This window comes from Brachyistius frenatus, unplaced genomic scaffold (genome assembly GCF_029030835.1).
Source record: "Brachyistius frenatus isolate BFR_SWC_R1_liver_20210118 unplaced genomic scaffold, ASM2903083v1 Contig_6, whole genome shotgun sequence".
NCBI lineage: Eukaryota > Metazoa > Chordata > Actinopteri > Embiotocidae > Brachyistius > Brachyistius frenatus.
This window is the reverse complement of record NW_027210605.1, coordinates 547,130-572,121: the sequence shown is the minus strand read 5'-3', so window position 1 is coordinate 572,121 and position 24,992 is coordinate 547,130. Positions and strand designations below refer to the sequence as shown.

Below are 24,992 nucleotides of genomic sequence, written 5' to 3'. Positions count from 1 at the left end.
GCGTGCGCGCGTGCGGATGGTAATTAAAAAGCGACAGCAGGTGAGAAATGAATTAAAACTAACCTGTCATTACTGGTAGATTGATTTCTGATGGGGTTTGAGTTTTTTGTTATGTTATGTGAGTACAAATCCAGGCAGCCAGCTTTATGTGTGGAAAAACACAAGCTCAGCATCCACTTCATGGAGTTAAGAAATGCAGAAAAGCAATGGGAACAAAGCAGGAGTGAAGCCAAAACAAGTTTGTCATGCCATACATGCAGTGTGAAGGTTGGTTAACCTGCTCACACAGCTGGAGATGCAGAAAGAACTGGGACCATTAGCCTCACTGGGTGGCCACTCATAAATGGAAGATCACACACTGAACACAAACACACACACCACCACTTCCCACCTTCCACTCCCTCTGCTGGGTTCTGTGATTCAGCTGAACAGGAGTAGAAGGGAGGGTAAGGTTAGTGGGTGTTCATCCCTTTGAATTCCTAGAGCAGTTTGAGACTGTTCTGTATTTTCTCCTGTCATGGCTCGCCTGGAGCTGCAGGGAGCTTTATTTACTGGAGATGACACACCAGAGGCGGCAGAGAGCCCTAATTGCTTCACGGCCTCCTTGAGCTGTGTGATGCGTTCACTCTGAACGTCGATATCTCAGAGAGAAATTAAGGGGCTGTGGTAGGGAACGTTGCTTGTGTCCACTTTTAAAGGCAACCCCAATGCATGCATGCACAGTTACACGCACTGGCACATACACAAACAAAGACTGTGGTCTGTGGGGTTTGAGCAGAGAGGTCTCTCATAGCCTGACTGTGTTCCAGAGAGAGCTAAAGCACGACACGCAACAGCAACACTCAGAGCGAGCACAACTCAGCACAGACTGTGCCTCAAGTATACCATGTGTTCTAACGTTTCATATTACACTAAAATCAAATATTTATTGCCTGATGCACTGTGAAAATAAAAGACCAGAACAAGTTATACCAGTCCACTCGCACTGCTCAGATACTGCATAAACCCTGGTTTAATCAGGTCTAATTGTCGAGATTATGAGGACTTGTACATGTTAATGCCTAAACAAACACCAGAACTGGAACAAGTATTGTCCCTTAGGAGGGTTTACACATTTTCCTCTGCTATTAGAACATGCTAAGCTGTGAGTCAGCTGAGCACAAATATGATAATACCTAGTGGATTAAAATGTGCGCTTCTTCATAAAAAGTAATCTGGCTTTATCCATAACTGCCAATTTCAAATAATGTAATCTGTGTAAAACTTTTGTCTGGATATTTCATGAGCATGTGATGAAGAATGAATAATACAGGCATGTTTTGTGTGTTATTTACAAACATGTGTTGTGAAGTAATAAGAGTCACTTTTGAATCAAATGATAAATTCTCTGGTCGGCACTGTGGAGACTGTGGCATGTTGACAATTAGCTATTCACTTTCCATTTGCACCGCAGCTAAGGCTTTATACAGCAGCCACTTCCCTTTTCAACACTCTCATCCAAACAGATAAGAACAGCATCTGACAGGCTAATTAATAATGAAAGCTTCGCTCTATCCTGGAATTCTATCACTCCAATAGGATTTCTATTAATGTTGATTGACCCTGGCTCACTCAGTGCCACTTTGGCACAGCTCACTGCTACCCCCGTGCCTTCTAAGGTGCCAGTGCAGGTTAGCTGATACATGAATAATTCCCAGTGGACATTAACTGTAAGAAGTAGGGCAGAGGATTCAGTGGTGTGCTCCTCTTCCCACCCTCACTCTCAATCCCCTCATCAGCAGGCTTTTAATATTTAATTATACAAGCTTCATTTCACACTCTCCAACTGAAACCATGAGGTGGAGATGGAGGTGCAGGGGACCACGATGAGGGAATTGATGAAAGGGAATATTCGGGGTTGGTTGAGGATACAAGAATGCAAAGAAGACAAGAAGTAGTAGACCCATACATGTCCAAATGACAAAAAAACAAACAAAAAAAAACAATGTTCTTTCAGAAACTAAACTAATAATTAAAACTGGATGCCATAATAAATCTACAGAGTTGAGTTCAAATATTTCCGTGTGAAGTAAAAGTACTTCTATAGGGCATACAAAGCAGATATCAGTCCATCAAAATAATAATAATTTCTCTTTTATGCTAATGCAATACTGTGTTGTCACAAATGGCACCACTGATCTTTGTTCTGCTATTCTCTTTCCGTTCCTTTTATCTTCCCCTTTCAGGCTATTCAAGGCATTTCAGACTGCTGGTGGCTCTGTTGCCCATTAAATATACCTAAAAACATTTTGTAAAGTTCAAACTTTAAACTAAAGATAAGTTCATGTCAGAGCAGAAAGTTCCCCTCTTTAAACCATAATTAATTACAATAACAGCGGATAACTGGCTCCTCGCCTTCCTAAAATGTTCATTTTTGCAGTTTTTTTCAGCAGATAAGTGCGAGGGCTTTTCACAGATTATCTGACAGAGGAAAGGACTTTAATGATACAAACAGACAAATTAGGCTGCTGTGTACATTAGGATTCCTCTCTGTCTGCCTCTACACTCTGTTTACATTTTATACATGACCAGTTTAGAGTAGAGATCATCTGTCAAGTTCTGTGAGCTAATGATGAGTAGATTCGAGGCGCTGCTGGAACTTTCCAGCAATGTGGAGGTGATGTTTACAGCTTTTAAAAAATTATTCAAGGAATATGGCATGCTCAAGCAGAGTATTTAATGCTAAAAAAAAAAATCATCCTAATATTAGACCTTTGGGCTATTTCTTTTTTAACAAATCTTGTGAGGAGTGAGAGCTTGCAAATGAAGTGGTAGAGCATTAATAATTTATGATGGAGCCTTTTTATAGAGCACAGCCCTTGAGATTCATAATTCTATTCACATTAGGCCCTGAAAAAGTTTAAGTTTTAATAAATAGGTATTAAAACTTTAACTGATATTAATAGCAGCAATTAAAGGGCATACTGTGGAGTTATGCATCATTTCTGTACTGGTAGAGAGGAAAACCCACTTGGCAGAACCTCCCTTGGCTATCTGCGTCTATCACTCACTTTATCTTCCCTCCTCTCTTTTCTTTTCACACACACATACTTGATCTCACCTCATCACTGTCTCCTTTTCCCGAATAAGAGATAATACACAGAATCGACACTTTACTGCAGGCATTGTGTAGAAATGTTAACATCTGTTCAAACCCTTTATGGCCATCATAAATACATTTTTTTTTAAAGTGTTCAGTCTGCTATAAACATGAGACGCAGCACTTTACCTCACCTCATCAATCCATAATCAATCCACTGAACATTACTACTACAAGATGAGAGTACCTGACCATCCGTGGTTGTGATTGATGAGCAATTTTTCTTGTCTCCCACATCATCATTTCCCCTAGTGTGCAGGGTCAAATGATGTGTGTTACTCAGCCAATAGTCATTCATTTCAGTTTATGAAGTGGGACCTGTGCTAGATGGTCATGCCATTAAAGACATTATCATGCACGTCTTTGCAACAGGTACCAAGCGCATGCATGTGGGGCTGATTTAACCAAAGCTGCATTTCACAGGTGACTGAAAAAGCCTGCTTGCAAGTTACTGCTGTTTGTCTCCAGTGGCTCTCCTGTACAAGTGTAGCAGGCCGTTCACTGTGGCCAACCTTAGTAGCAATCTCTGTGGGATTATTTTTTTTCCTGTCGGTCTCTCTTTAGTTTTCTCTGATGTACCACTGTGCCCAGGGAAATATGGTGGAAGGGAGAAAAAGAGTGTTTCCTTTGTTCTGAACACATGACTACAATTTTCTTGTTGGAGCCAAGAAAAGGGGTTGACTTAAATAATGGCTTCTGTGTTATAATGTGTGTTGGGATTTATCCTGCTGCTTGGCTAGTGTAATGCTAGAGTATATTGTGAGCTGATCAGTATGAGCAGTCAGAGAGGAATTAGATAGGAGAGTGGGGAAATGAAGACAAAGAGAGAAATAGAGGGAACGAGACAGAGAGAGAAAGGGAAGTAAAGGAGGAGAGAGTGAGAGAGGTTCTGCTTCTTTGCTCTGGTGATTCCAGATGAAATTGATTCTCATACCTCCAGAGATCTCCCACTGTCCCCCTTTCTCCCTTTCGTCCCGCCTCTATTACATACCTGTCCAGAGGATGAATGATCTACACATTACCCCATGAGTACCGCTGACCGGTACACACATCAGTGACTCCCAGTGTTCAGGGACCTCACAGTCATGCTGAAGAGACAGATGGAGGGACAGACCGGGGAAGGGTAGATGGATGGAGGAGAGGGAAATGATCAAATCTGATAATAGAGATGAGCAGGAGAAAGAGGAAGTCAAAGAGAGTAAGGAGGAATGCACCCAAAGTGACATGGGTGAAAAGGAGTTGAGGTGCGATTAGGGCAGCATTTGGAGATGCGGAGGCAAAGGCAGTAGCAGGTGAAGGGGATAATAGAGGCAATGATTTAGTGTGTGAAGAGGTAGGCAGGGAAATGAAGGAGGAAGTTAAAAAAAATTAGGGATCTCCACTGAAAGAAATGAAAAATCAGATGGAGAATGAGGCTCCGGAAGGGGGTACATAGAGGGGGGTTAGGCTCCACCGCCAAAGAACTCGGAGGGAGGCAATCAGGGCTGGTGAGGACTGTGCGTGTGGTTTCAACCAGATAGTTCACCGCTGCTCTCCCAGGGGATAGGTGTCACTCGTGTGTAGAAAGAGAGCAGGCACTTAAATGAATGGAGCTTTTTATCTGAGCCTGAACAGCGAGTTATTACCTACTGAGTAGGCACTATGGAGCGGGCTCTATTTCCACAGCAGTGATCCCCAGGGCTGGGGGAGAAGAAGAGGCATCGGGGAAGGGAGGGGGTGGAGGAGGAAAGAGGAAGTTCATATCTGGTGCCTTATTTTGTAACAGGGTATGACATCTCTGGCCTCCATGCTATAACAAAGCCCTGAAGCGTGGTCAAGCATCACTGACGAGAGGAGCATTAGTGTGGAAGGCTGCAGGAAAACCGCACAATAATAACACCCACTGGGAAGGCCTCAAACTGTGTTGAATCTTTGCTACTCCTTTCTGCATTTCTATTAGGGGGATAGGGCTGGTTTTAAAGTATTCAAGCAAGCATCTTCAGAGCACTGAAAACTTCTCTGATGAAATCATTCAGTTTTTGTAGGTGGAATGAAATAGGGTCGTACAAAGCAGAGCATTTGGAGTTATTAAAAGAAGGGCAGTGTTTTACTCTTACCAAGTTGCAAGCAAGTTAAACCAGAATTAATCCTTCACTGGATAAGAACTCATTATTCATGGCAAAGTAATTTACACGTTGCAATTATTTTCAGTTTTGAAAGAACAAAAATACATTTTACAAAGTAAAATGTATACATTACTTTATTTAAAAAGCCTGTGGAACATGTCAACAATCTCCCTCCAGCCCCAAAAAGGCCATATTGGAGACTCATAACTGCCCTTGAAAATAACTGTTAACCCTTTAATATCCTGACCTGGTTTTCTGCCCAGTGAGCTGCAATCCAATCCCTTGTGACTGAGGATTACGCGTGTGAATACCATAATAACAGTCATTACAATAATCTTGATGCATAAATTTGTAATAATGCAAATAGATGCAATTCAATGGGCTTTACAATAGATGAAAACTAAAAGAACAAGATGGAGGCAAGTATAAGCAGGGAATTCTTAAACATATGTACCTGTAATTGTCCCAGAATCACTCCATACTGCCTGTCTGCAGTCAGTACAGAGCTGAAGGAGGAGGATGGAGCCAGTCTAAACCCTCTCTTCTTCAGCTATGTGGGCTCTGAGAGCAGCTCAGCTCCCCTGATGCTGCCTGATGGCTTTAATTGGTCTCCTCTGGCTAGCAGCGGAGCACAGGAATCCCTACCCACTAATGGAGTGAGCTGCAACTAGAGTGATAACACTCATACACCGGAGCATGCACATACATGTTCAGACAGACAAGTGCGCGTGCTCACCTGTGTGCCCACACACTTACTCACTAACACATACACAGGTGTACAAAGTATGCATTTAATCCACCCGGGAACCCCTCCAACTCTTTCTATCTCACTGCTCTCTGCATTGAGACATAAATCCATACGCTTCAAATCCTGCCATAAAAATCTGATTTTATGTGAATATACCTTTCCCCAGCATACAATGTTGAAAAGACACGACTCCCACAAGGAACCTTTTTATTTTTCCTGTCAGAGGGTAATATTCAGGGACTATTTTCCAGATCCAAGCAGAGGTTACGGGAAAGCAATCAATTAAAACTGGACGAACACTACTGCACAGATCATTTCCGGTAAAACTCCACATAAAATCCCAACTGATGGACTGATAATCCATATACGTCAAAAGAAGTGCAGAGGAGAAAAATATAGTGTGTATAAACATAGTTTCATAAAGCTTATTCTTGCTGTCACTGATCATTTAAAACTCGATGCATTTAGAGAAAATCCAGTGTGTGATGTCTATAAATCATACATCTGAAACTTTGGGCTGCAAAGTTAGAAAAAGAAGAGAAAAAAAAAAGTCTCTGTTTTTCACTCTCTGGGGAGCGATTATAGATGTTATTATTCTCCCGGACAGATGCTGTTTGTACTGAGCAGACCATCTCCAGAGCATTGAAAGATGAGAGGAAAAGAGCAAGAAAGAGAGAAATATACAGACAGAAAACCAGACTGCAAAACCAATACAATGCATGAACCTCCTCTTTATCTAATGAGCATCATAGACAGAGACAGACCGAGACCACTCCCTATCTTGCATTGCTCAGGTGGGAATTGCAGCGCTGAGGACAGGGAATTGCTAAAAGCTACATAAACATACCACACACAACAACTCCTTTTAGCATCAGAAATCACAAACAGACCTTGAAGAAAAGTACATGAAAGACAAGCAAAGGGGGGAAAAAATGGCTAAGGGTAAACAGGAGGTAAAGTCAATGTGCAAATAACAGCGGGGAGAGAAGAGTAGAATGAACTATACAGTGGGAGCGTGATCCTCTTTAGCATTTCAGCTACGTGCATTTACTGACTGAATGGGAGCGCAAGTTTCCCAGATGTCTGAAGTGTACAGAAACAAAGCTGACAGAGAAGATCAATCCACAAAACTCAACACATCCCAGCACCAGCTGTCACTCTAATTGCCTCCTTCTACTGTCATCTTTAGCATCAATTCCATGCTAATGCTGCGCCAGGTAATACTTGGTTATGGGTCTGCAGAAGATTCAACCTCCTCTAATGAGCATTGGATTTCCATATAGAACGCAAGCATCCCCCCCCACTCCCCCCTGTAGCGGCTACAGACCCTCTGCACATGGAGTCAAGTTGTGTAGCGTATTTGCGCCTTCACGGCATTGTGCCAATCTGGATTCTTAATGGGCTAAGCAGTGTTTACTTTTCAAAGACTTCCACATGAATTATTGATGGATGCGAGCTGATTTGTGCTTGGAATTAGCCTAGCATAATCCATCTGGGCCTACCTCGCTTCCTAGGTACCATGTCTCTCTCCAGGGGAAAGCTGACTGGAAACTCTGCACAGTAATTTGTTATACTTATTTCTGCTGAGTGTAAAGTAGTTACATAAAGTGGCACGGAAACAGCTATGCTTAAGAAGACAGACCCGGTGAGCACGATGGGTGGGTGACCACTGGGTTTAAATGCTCTCGCAGGATTTACAAGATTACGATATGCATCACTAATGTCAAGCGCATAAATTGACAATTGTTATTGTTTTTTTGTTGTTTTTTTTAACAATTCTCGATCTTACCTTACACAAAAGACTAATCGTATAGCAAATATTTTCTTTTATCATTTGTCAAAGAGTAATCCCTCTTCCCATCAGGGCATCAGGGGAACACAGCAACATTCCCCAAGAGACCTGGTGATCTCCCTAATCATCCACTCATCCTTGTACCTTTTGCAAATTACAATAAAATGTAATGGATGTTTCTTCTTCATCCTCTTTCTAAATTGTTAATCATTTGCTGCCATTTTCCCTCAGACATCAATGTTTGTTTATTTACTGCAGTGGCCTTCTCTTACTCCTATAATGGGGTAACATCTTTCAAAGCCTGTCTTTGTTTGATTCTAAAGCAGCAAAGGAAGATGGAATTTACGATGTTGGGAGAAATGAATGCCGGCTCTGATAATCTGGTGCCGCAAATACACCTCACAATGTGACACTTTATCAGTCCCTGTCTCTTCCTATTGTCTTCTGTAATAGAACAAATCGTATTGCTTTAGTTCAAAAGGAACACAGTACTAACATAACAATTAGCTGTAAAGGCATCCGTGTAATTGCCTGCACTGTAAAATAAAATCTCAACAGAATGCACTGTGAAAGTGTGAATGGTACAAATTTGAATAGTTTCCAGAGCCAGTCTTAAAGATACTGGAGGAGGACACGACTTCTACATTTGAGAATTTCTTCCTACAGCGCTTGTGTAAGTGATGCCAATTTGTCCAGACTCCAATTCATATCCTTGGCCCTTTTTGGTTTCAGAAAAGGAAAAGGCTTTGCATCTGAAGTTTGGTAATAAAGCCTTGGATTAGATCCATTCTTCGGCCAGAATGGACCAGTCTGAGCAAAGAATAAAGACACGTTTCCTCAGCAGTCTGTCGGAACTGGCAACTGGCTCACCTTTCTTTCCTGTTTCTGTGTGTGTGTGTTTAACCATTTTATCAACTTGTTTATTTTTGGCTTGAGAATACCCATCTACCTTTACTGTCGTGACATGCCTTTGAGCAGTTGACAGCGTTTGAGAGCACAGCACTGTACAGGGAAAAAGCCTGCTTAATTAGTGTGACTGTGGAGTCTGGAGATGTGTTTATCTCATTACAATGCATTTGAATAAATATGCACATGTCCACAGCTCAGAAATTAAAAATCGTTTTAAATGTAAAAGAAGAAATCCAAAAGTGTGAAAAAGGGCAAAACTATTTTCAAAAGATAATGTGAAATCTAATATGTAATGTATTGCTCATTAGTTTGGCTCTCAGTTTATAGTAGTGGCGGTGATTTCATGTTTCACTGCTGTTTATTGCTCACCGGCGTATGAAAGGACTAATCATGATTCTCAGCAGCTCTTTCTCAGGTTTCTCAGGTGTCTATGTACTGAGCAGAGATTGATATACTTTGTCTTCAACTCCCAGTCTGTCCCTCCCCGTCTGCATCCCTCTGTTTCACCCTGCTGAGCTAATCCAAGCTGGCCAAATCCCTCTGCCATGCAGGCCTACATCGGAGCTGTCCTGCTGGGTGCAATATGCCACCCGCTTCCCTGGCATTGCCAGCCCTGTAGGGCTTCGAGCCCAACTGTGGTGTCTTGTCACTAAACGGACAAAGATGTATGAATCATCTAAGTGACTCAGAGCAGGTAGTCCTGTGACAATAACGTATTGTTGAATCATGACAAATAGTTATTTACTCAGTGGGAATACTGCAGTTCTGCTCCTGGGTAAAGCCACACAGCAACACATGCATCTATGGGCAACCGAGCTCTAATCTTCCAGATACCTGCCAGACACAATCAGATACAAACCTGACCCACCTTTTAAATGGAGTTGCTCTACCGATAAAAGAAAAGTTATGATAAGATGGAGTCTATCGCTACATAGTCAATTACACTTAGTCTGTATGGATGGTCTGAAAATTCCATTCACCAGTGCAATCAGTGTTGCACCCTACTGAGCAGAACACAGAATATCAAATTAAGTTCATCCGTCAAGGGAACAGGCTGTTCTCGTATCTAATTGGCAGTTGAGGCTTAGAACGGGATTGTTTGAGAACGGGTGGCGATAAATTTACTTCCGTCTCCATTCTTTTTGTTATACTTGTCTCTGCTTTTATCTGCGCTCTGTTATTGCCTGAGAAATGTTTCAATGCCCAGGCAATCTTAATGAGTCTAAGATGTCGGTCTGCTGAGGCTCTCCTTGTGTAGTTTTGTCTTTATCTTTGGCTAACACTCAGTTGGACATGTTGCAGGCTTTCGCCTGGCAAACAAAACACATTATCAGCCCCTTGTGGCATCATAACAACGAGCTTCTCACATTGTTGCAGAAAATAATGCTTCTCTCTGCCTCTTGCACAGGTGACTTTCCCCTTTAATGTATTTTTTCAATAATTCAGTTCCATATATTTGGGGTTTCTACTCTGGCCTTACAGTGTCTTCTGTTGCCATTAACATCCATATATTCTGGACCTTACGAGTTGGCTTAGAAAATGCAATATAGGCAAAATCATGTTTGTAATGACCCCTGTCTCCCGCAGAGCCCACACAGCTGAATTCAAAATAATTTAACAAAAACAATTAAAGGTCAAAGTAATCACTGTTCTTGTCACAAGGATCCATGGTCGCAAGAAGAGGACACTGCAGAAAACAGCCCATGGTATGTTCACACATACTCATTCATTCATTCATTACTGCTATATAGGAAGCAGCTGCTGTTACTACAGTACATGTGGGATTTGAACAAATGTAACACTCTATTTAAGCTAGCTTGTGCATGGTATACAAAAGCCTTCATTTGATTGCAAGAATGTACTGCGATACTAATTAATCTTCCACAGACAGATAGTTTATGTCATTCAACATAGTACTACTGTAGATTACTAGTAAGACAGTTAACATACTTGTATTTTCTTCCAAAACAACACATTCATAATTTGTATTCCAATACAATTCTAATAGAGTGTAGATATTAAGTGAAACTTATGAATCAAAGTAAAGCAAAGCAACAGCTGTAGAACCATATGATAGGTATGCAATCAACAAAGCCCTTTAGATTCACACTGCTATGACACTGCAGATGTTTGAAAATAATTACTAATCATTAAAACCCATCGCTTCAGTTGATTGTATAACTATTTATATTGTCATCACAAAGAAATTAAGTTATTAATGGACATCTCTCCATAAAGATAAGATTCTATTTTTATTAGTTGTCATTTTTGTTCTCATGAGCCACCTTATTATTTAATGTTAGGTTTAATTTAAAAACAAATCAAACGCAATTACTGTCACCTAATTGAATCAACAAACACTAATATGAATCATTCATTGAACTATAAAAAAATATACCAATTACATGTCTAATTTACCACAGTAAAAAAATACACTTTAAACAGCAAACTTTATGATGGAAAATAAATGAGTCTATTCCTATTAGTCCTACCATCAGGTAAATTTGTGAAGGTTAAGGCAATTATCTTTCATTAAATAAAAATAACATCCCTCCCATTCACAAATAATTCTGTCTGGAATAAATGAAGTAAAGAATTAATGCGGACAAATCTTTGCACCTGGTCTGCTCCTCTAATGTAGGAAAATAACACTGTAAAACAAAAGCTGCTTTGATAATGATTCCTGATTCTATTAGTGATGAAATGCCATAAAGTATATTTCATTATATAAAATGTGTTTTTAAGCAGCTAGCAAGTATTTTTTTGGCTTCAAAAAATTTAATCCACAACTTTACTCCCACAAATTAAATGGGCAATTTGACTGAAAATCATGTGCTCGTGAGATAATGGTGGTAAAATTACCAATAGTGCAATAACCACCAGTGCAAGTGCAAATTACTAACCACTAAAACAATCAGTTGTGTAATTTTCACAACTGCTTAATGGTTTTGTGGTACAATTTATTGCATTATAATGAGACGCAAATATGTATTTTGGAGGTGAAAAAATAAATTGTTTTGTTCAAATTTGATAGCAAGAAGGTACAAATTTTGATGAATAAAGCCAGCTAATTTGGATAAAATTTCCTTAAGAAGTTAAGGGTAGATTTTGCAATAACAGCAGGAAACAATCACACCTCCAACATCTCATTAAGTCAACACTTTCATGTTAGTCAGGGGATCAAAGAAACAGGGTGAGGTTTTCATTCACAAGATCCTTCACACATCATTATGTACATCCTGGCTAGTGTTTAATGTAATGTTTATTATATTATCTCTGAGCAATACCACATACTCATCAAACTCCAATGTGGCCATAGAGTCAGGAAGGCTTTTTTGAGCCGGATTTACGAAGCAGTTATTAGCTAAGAAGTTTACATGAGGATTACTGTATTATGATTATCAGTTACCAATTTATTTTGAATCACGCTCTGTGGGCATTTCTAAATGCTATGCCAAGTCAGCTTCTTTGGTTGAAAGTGCTTCCTTTCAAGTAGTTTACCGAAGTAGTTTTAAGGAGGCTTTGCAAACCAAGAGATACATGAGAAGCTTGGAGCTGAGGCTGCACACTGGCAGAAATGCATATACATTTAATTCAATCTGGTATCTTAAGATTCTTCAACTGGAGCTAAACAGGTACTTTTAAAAGAGGGAAATAAATTACTGGTGTGGGGACAGAATGTGTTTCCAATTAGCAGTGGAAGGAAGATGTTGGACAAAATGTAATAAAGGAGAGATCGAGAGATTTAGAAATTTAAAGAGGGGGGAACAGGAGAAAAGATAGAGACAGAGAGAGAAGTTGAGAAAAATGTAGTTTCCTTGTGTTGCTGTAACTTGACAGGTAAATTAGCATGTGTGGTTAATGGGGCAAAAAGTGGCCAAGCCCTATAGGCACCCTTTCACTCGGACAAACTGGCAGCTTGATGACCCAACCATTGACTCTGTCACTCCATTTCTTGGTTTTAGCATTTAAACATACCAACAAACACCCTCCTTACTGACATACTAACAACACACCACTACAAGCACACACGGAGAAGCCACTCGTATGCACAGAGGAGAGGAGATCCTAATCTAATACAATTTAGAATTAATCTGAGATTAATCTTGAAATGGTAAAAAAGGTTTTGAGATATTGGCCGTTTGAGTGATTTTCTATCAAGCTTTTTAGAGAGCAAGTGGGAAGCAGTGAAAAATCATGGATCACAATATGCATCTTGAATAAAGCGTGTGGAGTTGTTAACCATCTACTCATCAAGGCGAGGGATAAATCTCTTGCACACAATTTACTTTTTTCTCCACCTTCCTGGACATAGCGGGAATCTCTGTCATTTGTTTTTCTTCTAATCACTTTGCTGTGTATACCTTTGATGCCATTTCTGAGTCATAAATCAAGACCTTTGCAAAGCGGGTGGAGTGGGAGTGTATGTGTGCATGCACACGGCAGTGTGTGTATGTGTCACAGTCAGAGAGACCACAGCTGGGTATTACCATATATCAGTGGGCATGTCGTCTTGTAGCGGGTGTCTGAATGTTTCATCTAATCATTAAATGCTGACAGGCTTCGCAGAGTAGCTGCACTGATCCCCGTTAGAGGAATATGGGGCCTGACTTCATTAGAACTGTTAGTGCTAAGCAGCTTTACCCTCCCTCACGCCTGGCTTAACCTGCATAGTGATAAATGTTGAGAGGAAAAAGAAAGATAGGCAGAGGGATATAGGGGTGAAACAAAAGAAAAGCAGAGACAGAGGCGTTTATAAGAGAGAGGCAAAGGTGCTGAAGTCAGGGACAGAGGGGGAGGTAGTGAGCGATGGGAGGGGAATGGGAGGGCACGGAGCGTGTGAACCTGGAGTTTTCAGAGGCAGGGGAGGGGATGAAGCTCAAAGTGGTGTTTGAACTAAGAGGGATTTACTAATGCAGAAACGAGCAAAACAATCAATTTACTTGTGTTGCAATTAATCAATTATTACGCTGGCACATTGACAGACAAAGTGCTTAGCTGAGATTCCAGCGTGAGGCTCCAATGTGCTGAATAATTAGCATTGACCTCTGTGCACACAAATGCATTCACACTCATGCAGAGGCTAATTTATGCATGCGCATATGCATCTAAGCACATGAAGATATGCACACACATCCTTGTTCTCAGCATATTTCTCCAGTACATTCATCTGGTTTCTCTAGGAGGACACTCCCACCCCCACATTTCAACACAGTCTTTTCCTCCTGCCAGCAGAGGTTTTTGGCTGGCTTAAGTACGCCCACAGGCCCCTGAGGGACAGCCCATGACGGATGGCGGTGCGTGTGAATCCGATTCGATTCAGCCCATTTGATAAATTTATTGCTGGCATTTTGAAAATGAAATTAGAGGGACGTCTCCCAGAGACTGTTTTTCCAGCACAGGTGCCATAAATATACTTCATTTGGCAGCAGAGAGGGATGAGGAGTGTAAGGGGGTGGAGAGGTGTTGGATAAAGGATGTCATGGTAGGGGGGGCAGGTAGTAGGGATGTTCCCTAGAAGTAGGGAACTAAATAATAAGGTCAAATTATAATGAGGTCCTGGATTAATCATGATATTGGCGAGGAACAACAGTAAAAAGGTTATTCGCTCCCAGCTTGAATCCTACCTGGACCTAAATATCGTGTGCCGCCTTTCAGTCTAAAACCGGCACTGTAGCATTGTACTATTCTAACATCTCATGCTGAATGCTGACAGATTGAGACTGTGGGTTGTTGACATTGCAAGTGAGCATAAATGGCCTGCTCTCTTCATCTTTCATGCTGAGGCACACACAAACAACACACATACACACACACACACACACACACACACACACACACACACACACACACACACACACACACACACACACACACACACACACACACACACACACACACACACACACACACACACACACACACACACACACACACACACACACTTACATGCCAGTCCTTTAAGAGATGTGCACACACAAACACATGGTTTATGTACATTTTCTTTGCCTCAAGGCCCCATGGCTCTTCAGTACCGATGACACTGTCATAGCAGAACAGCCATCTATAACTCACAGTGTATGAATGAATAGAGCAGGCTATTTTTCTTTATGGCAGTCTCAATGTGTGGGGCTGAGAGACTGAATGTTTTTGTTGCCTCCGACAAAACAGATTTGAATTGGACATACTGGATTGGGCGAGAAAAGAAAAACATGCAAACACAGAAAAGTCAGACACGGACACACACTGGATGACAAAAGTAAGCATACATTCACCGTCAGGGGTTGTGCGGCCTTATTCATCCTGCTCTCATTCAGAAATGTAAGTGAGTGCAGCTGTGATGGGATGATGTACACCACGCCAGCCTCTCCTCCCCTTCAACATTCATCAGAGAGCAAGGCTCGGGCAACCTGCATCACTTACCTTTATAGGCCATTTGGACAACACCGTACACCGCATAGCCATCACATACATAGGCTCACAAAGGTTTGTATATGTGTGTGTGTATGTGGGTGACGGTGTACTAAGTATAACCTGTCACGCAGATATATCCTATCAATGCCTTTTGCAATATATACGAGCAGCTTTGACAGATCTGAAGCTTTGGAAGGTAAAAATGTCAACATGTTCCCAAAGAAAGCCTCCTGTTGTTACGTTTTTCCCCCCCGCATATACATGCACATTATATCAGAATCCAGGTGACAATGAAAATATTTTCACCTGCGTATGTTTTGCTCTGGTAAAAACTTGTACAAAACAACACCTAAGTTCTTATGGGCACAGCGGAGAATAAAAGAAAGTTTCAACAAAATCAGCAGGGAGTTCTCCAGACTGATTGTCTGCTTCTGCTTTGCAATCACAGAGCGTGACACACCCTCTGCCATTACTGTACCTTCTCAATGAAGAGGAGAGGGCTGGGACTGCCTGGTGCATACACCCGCAGGCTACCACTCAGAACAAGACCCTCCGAGCTGTTTAGATAGTTTGACTGCCTGGCCCCGTCATCCTGCAAAATCAAAACAGCCTACAGGTACGTCCCTACAAACATTTACCCAGCGTCTCCCACAAGATCCACTATGCAAAACAGTCACCGCCCTGAATCTTGCATTAACATACACATGAACGCGCGGAGGAGTCAAAACAGAACTGTGATTAGTCTGAACATAGATCTCACAGAAAGCCCTGCATAAACACACACTGTGGGCTGCCTATCATTGCAGGATAGAAGGATAATTTCGTCTAGGTGTCGGTGGGTGTGAGTGATTGACTTTGTAATCAAACAGATTGTTCTGTAACAAAAACATTGAATGACTCGATTTCAAATCAACAAAACTATGAAATGTTTTTCATCTCGTTAGCAAAAAACCGAGAAGGCACCCCCCCCCCCCCCCCCCCCCCCCCCCCCCCCCCCCCCCCCCCCCCCCCCCCCCCCCCCCCCCCCCCCCCCCCCCACAGGCACACGGAGCGACACAAGCACATGCCAGCCATCTGAAAATGCGAGGGAATCCACAAGTGAGTGATTGAATTATGTCTTACCTTTTTGTGATGATACTATGGCACCTGTAGATAAAAAGAGAGGAGACACACAAAGAAAATGTGTTAGGCTGATTATTGTAGACACATAAAATGCAGGAGATGACAGCCATGGTTGGCCATTTACTGGGAAGGAAACGAGCAACCCAAAAGGAAAGTCTGGGGATAGGGGGGTGGTGGGTGGTGGTGGTGTGTGTGTGGGTCTTTCATCTGAGACCTGCAAGGAATATCCACGACACCACATTCAAACACACTTGGTTGTGTCGGAATATGTAAACACGCAAAGGTAAAAGGGTAAATCACACAGGTTGGTTGAGTAACACACACACACACACACACACACACACACACACACACACACACACACACACACACACACACACACACAGAAAATATTCCCCGCTCCACAGAGAGATCAGGTGGAATAAAAAAAAAAAACACATCAGAGCAAACACATTGAAAAGAGGCCTCAAGTAGAAAGATGAGAGTCTCCTGACCCTTGGAAAACCCTCACACAATTTACCCTGACTGAGCTTTCTAATAAGTAAAAACAATGCGATTGAGGTGCAGTCAGAGAGAGCAAATCAAATCCTTTCAGTAAGCATTTGAGTTTCTTATGTAGAGGCCACCAGAGACACTCCCTGCCCACAGGGGGAGGATCAAAACACCGGCGGCTCAGAGGTAAGAATGTACTACAACATGTTTCTTATGCAACACAGAGCACTTACAAAAAAATTCTGAAGGAGAGGAATACAGCAAATTTAACTTATTGTTCTTATAAAATATTCACCACGACAGTGTTTGTAAGCTCCCAAGGTTTCATTTGAATTTAATAGACTTGTTAAACTTGCAGGATTACAAGAATAAATAAATTTAAAAAAAAACAGTTTTTTGGGGGGTAACTTTTTACTGTAAGTAGTTTAAATCTTTTTGAACAGTTCTCTACTGGCCACAGGCCCAAAACGCACAAATGGCCACAGACACTGGACGGGGAATAATTGAATCCGGATGGATTTGTGGCATGCTGGGCTAAGGAAGTGATAATCCAAAACTCTGCCTAATTGCCAGAGTAAAGATGGCGTCCATTGTGGAGGTGGCGTCAGGGTTTATCAAGGCAGTGTGCCGTGGGATTGAACTGAGCATTAGGGCTTTACACACTTTTGTTTTGTGAGGTGTTACGCTGGATTTGAGCAAATATTGGCCCTCCGGTTATTACATGGTCTGATTGTCTGCTATGCAACTGTCCATAAACTCTGCACGTCTACCCTAATCTGAGAGGAGGCTTCAAATAATTAGTTAGTGAAGCACTCTCACAGCCCAGTGCAGTCAACCTTATCACTAAAAGAAAATCCTTGGTCCATTTCCTTTTCAGCCCAAAGGCTTACAAACTCTCACCACTGTTAAAACCTTCGGGGCAGCTGCATAGCCGATAAAATATTACCCGACATGTCAAGACTACTGGCCCCTATCCTCCTTCTTTTGGCATTCATTATGTAAAAGAAAGACGTCAAACAGAAATGTTCTAGCAAGTGCTTGTAGTACAAGTGGGCTGTCTCCAAACATTCTCTTTTTAGAACAAGAAAAATCCAGAAAGACAGGCAAAAAAACTGAAGGAGAGAGGCGTTTGCTACCTGTTTCATCTAAGGTGAATTTGAAATTTGAACTTATTACAAAAACATACCCAAGACAATGACAACATCACATAAAAAAGGTAGGATCAAACACGCATGACACAGAATTACATAGGTTACATATACATATACATTTTGATTGTTTTATTCTTAAGCATTTAAAGTAATGCCATACATTTTGTGAATCCTTAAGAATTTCTGCATACATATGACCTAAAACTGACCTAAATCTTTTGACGGTGGGAGGAAGCCAGAGTACCTGGAGAGATCCCACGCAGGCACAAGGATAACATGCAAACTCCACACAGAAAGGCCCCCGGCCGAGGTACAAACCCAGAGCCTTCTTGCTGTGATATACAGTGGGGCTTGAAAGTTTGCAAACCTTTTATAATTTTTTGTATTTCTGCATAAATATGACATAAAACATCATCAAATTTGCACACGAGTCTTAAAAGTAGATAAAGAGAACCGAATTAAACAAATAAGATAACAACAATTATACTTGGTAATTCATTTATTGAGGTAAATGATCCAATATTACATATGAGAGAGGCAAAAAGTATGAGAACCTCTGGGATTAACAGTTAATTTGATGGTGACAATTGAGTCAGGCACTTTCAGTCAATGGGTTGATAATCAGGTGATTTTTTTTTTTATTCTAGTAAAGGGATCTAGTAAAGTCTGAGCTTTACAACATATTTGTGAGGTAGAGTATCACGGCAGGGACAACAGAGATATCTGAGGACCTCAGACCTCAGTTATTGGTGCTCATCAGGCTGAAAAAGGTTATAAAACCATATTTATAGACGTTGGACTCCACCGATCAACACCGATCATAAGCATAATACTGTTATGTTAAGTGTTTCATTGGCTTCTCTGACTTGAGTTAAAATCTGATGTTGTTTCAGGTCATGTTTATACAGAAATATAAAAAATGCTAAGGGGTTCACAAATTTCAAGACACCACTGCAACTTTGCAAACTAACCTGTAAAATAAAATACACATCTCTGGAAATCATTTTGGTAGTATCTCACAGTAACTGCAGTCTTCAACTGGCAACAATAACCAAATGCAAATCAACAGAGTCTGTGCCAGTATGTGTGAATTTACACACTGTGCCATGTTTGTGCCTCAAAATCAAAACTAATATGTTAATCTATCGCAAACCCACTGGATCTCACCACATAGCTGAAGATAAAGAGCTTACAGGAATTATAATGGAAGCTAACACCACAAATCTTACAAGTCTGAGCCACTACGAGACAACAACAATGACAAACAGGTAACTGTCGGACATCAGACAGGCGTTTCATTTATTTGAGCACCTTTAATAATTTACCTGCATTAAAAGTGGTATTTTTGCAGTATTTGAAGAGCTTATCAGAAAATGCTTTCTGTAGCAACTTTTTTTTTTTTTTTTTTTTTTTTTTTTAACTTTTCTGTATCAGTTTGACTTACTTTGAGTAACGCAGAAAAGTGGACATGCTGCTAATAACCAGATGAAGCTTTGAGGGAAAGCACCAGAAATCAACAAAAACCTGGGGACAGCACGACTTAACTGTGATTTAATTTCAATATAACAAGGCACGGTTTAAATTATGCATTAATTAATTGCCACTATACACAGTTACCTGCAGTAAACAGCAGGACGCTACACTGTTGCTTAATCTCCTTTCACATTGATATATTGGAAAGAAGAGAAGGTTAAAGAAAATGTGTTATCATACTCTCAGTATTGTTTAGAGACCGATAAATAATAAACAAATACATGATTAGTTATGATGAATAATCAAAAGAAAGCACTTCGTTCCTTTGTAGAACTTGTTGGGTCTGAGCACAGATACCATCCTGATTGGTGTCAGCACACATAAATAACCCTGCTGTTCAGGGAGGCAAAGAAAACCTCTGTCATTGATTACTGCATTTCTTCCAAGCTATCAGAGGCTTATATGGATTTGGAGACTAATTTGCAGTGAATATGCAAGCAGCGTTTAATGTGCCCATGCACCCAGAGCAACACTCCTGTGGGTTTGAGTATTATGTAAAACACAGCATATGTCAATACAGCTTTCCCATAAGTATGTATTCAAGCACAGCAAAGTTAAGGCTGCCCAAAAGCATGCCTGGGGACACTAAAAGCTACATTTTAAAGATACATTTGCAATATAAGGAAATAAAGATCTCCCAGCTGTTCTGTTCTACCTTTCAGAAATTTTGCCTCTCACCGTCAAAGAGGTTGAAAGAATCAAGTAAATGAGAAGAAAGCGAAGGAAAGGCCTACAGACACTAAGATGATGTTGTTATTGATTTAGATAAATATGCACACCCTTATAATTGGACTTAAAATATATATATATATATATATATATATTTTTTAAAGAAAACAAGTCAAGAGGCAAACAGACTAAACCACATTTTTGAGATCCTGAAAGCCAATCAAGCCTGGTTACAGAATATTTGTGTTGATGTTTATAACGCTCATTATCCATTAAAATTACATCTATTTTCCTGGAGATTACATATTTGATCCAATACATAAAGACAGTTTATACAGATGTAAAACATCACAAAAATGAAAAACTGTCAAAACGAAACCACATTTAAAGCCTTAGAAGTTTCTCTACTTGAATTAGTGAATGTTTCAAGTATGGCTAGCCTATAATGGCACTGATAAATAAATAAACAAATAAACAGATGAATAAAAAATACAAATCATTAAGGGTGCTTGCCCTCAACAGGTAGTTAAAAGTAACTCTCTGACCGCCTGTGTGGGATGTTGCCACATTTTGGCAGAGATAACAGAGACACCTACACTATCTGGCGCACTTCAATTGGAAACCAGCATCACAACGAGAATTTATGTTGGCACATTTACAGGTAACTCATAAAATAAACATTGTTTCTTGGCCCATAAAAAAGAACCCAGCTTCATTTCAAACCCTTTTTTTGTTTTCATGCTCAGCAGTGAAGATGTGTCATATACGCAGATTCTAGTAAAATTGTCTCCTCCATTGTTTGGTGCCAGTGGTTATCATGGTCACACTAAGTGATGTACAAAATTCGGCCACAATTAGAAAAAAAAAATGAACAACAACCAAAAGCATCAACCTATACTCTTATGCTTAACACTTCATCCTGCCTCAGGATAAAGAAGGTCATTTTTGAAACACTGGAAAGCAGGAGTGGTAGACCACGGTTGGTGCTAGATTGGATCAGCTGTATGTCAGCATGCGCTAAATTCGGCATTGCTGTGACTGGTTGTTTCACGGTCAGTCAGCTGGTCCGTAATCCTAACCAGGGAAACATCAAATCCCAAACTGAAACCAGAATTAGGCCCAGACACCTCAGAGCTGGAGAATTACAACTCCCAACAGAAAACTGCTTTGATTCAATAAAAAAAAAAAACAAGCAAAGGGGTGGGGGAACCCTTTCACAACGTAAAACACAATCACAGGTAAAGCGCCCCTCTCGTCGATCTAATCTAGCACTAGCCATTTTACCAGTGGCCAGCTGAACTAACGATTTTACTGTACATCATCACGTCATGTCACTATAAAGTATTTTAAGCTGAACCACACACTTTAAAGAAAAAAACAAAACGATTCTCTGTCAAGTTGAATCTGCATTTTTATACTGTAATGCCCTCACATGAAAAAACAACACAAAAGTTGCCACACTGTACAAAAAGTGCTGTGCTGTGAAAGTTGACAAACACTTTGTACCATAGATGATAGTTGCCATCTGTCTCTGTCAGCACTTTTTTGCACATTTTGGCACATTTTGTACCATCTGTCACATGTGAGCATCAAAATATAGAACATTATATGCAAGGTAAGCTCCAGTTTGATTGAGAATGCTTGCTCTTTTTGTGACCAATGAACTGCTTCTTTCCAGCCTTACTGTCTAAATGATGAATTGGCATACCTGCAAAAGACGAGACTGATGCCATAAATATCATGTGATGGATTTAACTTTAGTTAATGGTGATGGTGAGAACTATCAACACCAGTGATGACTGCAGCTTCAAAAATAGTATATTTCATCTGAAGGTGCAAAGTTTGGGGATTTTGCACTTCTTCTGTCTTTTTTTACTCCGTCATGTCTTTTCTAATTTACATTTTTCACTTGGCTTACTGTCACGCACACTTCTCCAGTGTGACCCTTGCGACTGCTGGCAAGCATAGCAGGATATTTTTGACACACAAAATGCAATAGAGAAGCTGTTTCTATGGAGAAATATATGTATTATTCTCCGTTTGGGAATTAAGGGAAAAACATTTTGGGGGATTGCAGCTCTTGATTACTTAAAGTTATACAGTTTGAATTCAGAGGTTTTAAGATGCTCTTCAGTCTGTAAACTCAGCACACATGAGATGTAGTTTATATGGTTAGCATTATAGTCACCACAGTTTTAGACATTATTAGTTGAAATAAACCCCTAAAGCCACACTGTAATACTGATGAAGTATTTCAGCCAGGACCATAGGTGTGAGCTATGCTGCCTCTATCTAAGAATCACAGACTGATCCTTCATACAATAGTTCCCAGAATGATTGAATTAGTCTGCTATTGGAAACCTGTCTTCTATTGACCTCTTTAAGTTGTGGCTTTCCAGCGAGCCACTCTGGGATTGGTTTTAATTACAACCAGAAATTGGGTTCGATTTTATCCCCTTCGTGAGGTGAGTAATCCTTATCGCTAATCATCGCTTTGTCGTAAAACAGAAAAATGGAAACCATATCATCACTGGAAAGCGCTGCTCGCGTACATGTACTGTATTATTATATTGTTACTGTGTGAGAATGATTGGATGTGTGAATGCACACAAATGTAGGGTGTAGTCATACATGTATCTGTGTGTGTGCTATGTGAAGAAAAGTGTGGAAACAAATGCATCAGTCTTCAGATGATTAGTCTCTATTGATATAGCATCACTATAATGTAATTAGGATACATTCCAACACACTATAGCTGTTCACCTCTTAATTATGCTCAGTAGTGGACAGTGATAGCCCATCTGTTCAAGTTACCAAGTGAAGAGACCACTGGTGATAGATGGTAACACCAGTCAGTTATGATTATTAACCTGGATGCTAATGATTTTAGGGAGACCAAGTGATGCAGCTCATGTTATTTAAATATATAATTTAAAATCATATATTATAAAGAACTGATCCATATGTTCTGTAGTAACAAATCCGAATCCAAACATTGTTGAATGTTAAATTTCACTCTTGAGGACATTACGTCCTGAATGTCCACAGCAGATGATGTTCACATTTTCCTGAGAAAATAGAAAATTGCAGCACTGTTTCTCTACAAGTGACAACAGGTGATTGAAGAAAAGGAAATATGTCAACTGTGGCTGGAAGCGCTACATTAGAGTCAAGATGAAAAGTCACTGGAGCCTGAAGACCATCATCGAGAAAGATACAGGCAGCTCGTCACTCCCGTTAATCATTATATTTAAGCGTGAGTGTTCACCATCGATGGAAGAATGAGTTAAGCTTTAAATTGGAGAGATCTAAAAGTTTAGACCAGTTGACAAAAATACAAGAATGTATCTTTATGTAGCTTTTGAGCAACTGTGCTTTGTTGTCCTAAACAAATTGCAATAGCAATGCTACACAGACATGTAAATGTACAGTACATGACTGGATATTTGTATAATGTTTTTACCTCTGATGTGGAAAAGACCAACATACCATGACTTACTTAACTAATGTTTTAAAAGCACGTGCCAGTGCTTTTTCCAGGGAGGAATACAGAGACAGAGCACAATCCTAGGTTATAATTAGCTGAGTGTAGCGCATGCTCATCTGCTACATACTGCACAGGGAGAGCAGGGAGTGCTGCCTTCTTGCTCATTATGTACTAATGAGTTGTCTATTAATGAAAATGGAAAGCATTTATTTTGTGAGCACAAAGGGTTCAGCTGGATTAATTGCTGCACTACAGCAACAAAATGAAAACAGAAAGTGCAGCATCACTCTTGTGTGGCACATTACCCATTAACCAACTGTTATCAAGGCCTGGCGAACGTTGCTGCACGACACACACAGGGAACGGAAAACTGTTCGCACAGGCCATTAAAACTTCATGGGAACTGCACTTTGAACACTTTCTTTGATACTTCCAACCTCTCTCTCATATAATTTCAAGTTATATGTCCCCTAATAAAACATCTTGTCAGTCGAACGTGGACACTTTGCTTGATCACAATGACAGCATTTCACCACCAGGCTTCAGTTTCACAGAAGCCTTTCTTCGCACAATAACAAATGATTCGCAGCTAATTGCGTCATTGTGGGCCCAAGTGTTGGCATTTATATGTCAACAGGAGTAATCAGGAGGAATACAAATTACTGACGAGAAAAATATTTGTAACAAATAAAATCAACCAATACTTTTTGCATTATGATAATGGAAGATCATGTGCAGATGCAAAGTGGATGGAGAAGAAATGGCTGGACAGAATCATGTCTGTCTAAATCAATACAGATGTAAAAGTTGCATCCCTGTTATGATAATGTAATTGTGTTGTGCTACATGTTTTTTCAGAGGCTTATCAGAATCATTTTAATAGCCCACTAATAGCTTGATTTCCCATTGGGCTCTCCTTGGAGAGGTCAGGGGTACGGGGAGTGTGTGGGCTCTGGCAGCCACAGCAGATGGTTTTTGATCAGATATTAGAGGCTGGGCAGCAGGGTCATCTGGCCATGAGCATTCTGCCCTGCCTGGGGGATAACAACCCCATCTGAACCTCCAGCTCCAGCTATGGTTCCAGCTCCAGACGAATAGCTCTGTGTCCCAGCCAGACTGCAGGGACACTGGAGCAGTGACAGACTGCTGTCCTTAAGCCTTGTGACAGTCTGGGAAAAGCAAAGTCAGAAACATGCTGTCTGCTGTAGTTAATTTTCCCTCCAGGAATCTGTTTCACCCTACTTGGAATGCATATGATTTGATGACAAATGGTTATGTAATTGCTAACACTGTTTGGTCTCTAGTAGAAATAATCACACTGATAACCAAAATCCTACTTGGCTGGATTTGAAGAAAAGCAATCGTTTCATTCCCATCACTGACTGTTCCTATTGTAGCAATGTGTGGTGGACAGACTAATCATTAAATAAC

At 40.6% G+C, this 24,992-nt stretch overlaps 1 protein-coding gene across 2 annotated transcripts in view; it reads right to left on the bottom strand.

The window, feature by feature from the left end:
* The window catches only part of LOC138635647 (cadherin-4-like), a 221,375-nt gene that overhangs the window by 107,069 nt on the left and 89,314 nt on the right, over window positions 1–24,992 (bottom strand). For both annotated transcript variants that reach the window (XM_069723244.1, XM_069723252.1), the window contains one exon: window positions 16,230–16,253. In XM_069723244.1, coding sequence (XP_069579345.1) covers window positions 16,230–16,253 — 24 coding nt within the window. The remainder of the gene's footprint in view (window positions 1–16,229; window positions 16,254–24,992) is intronic.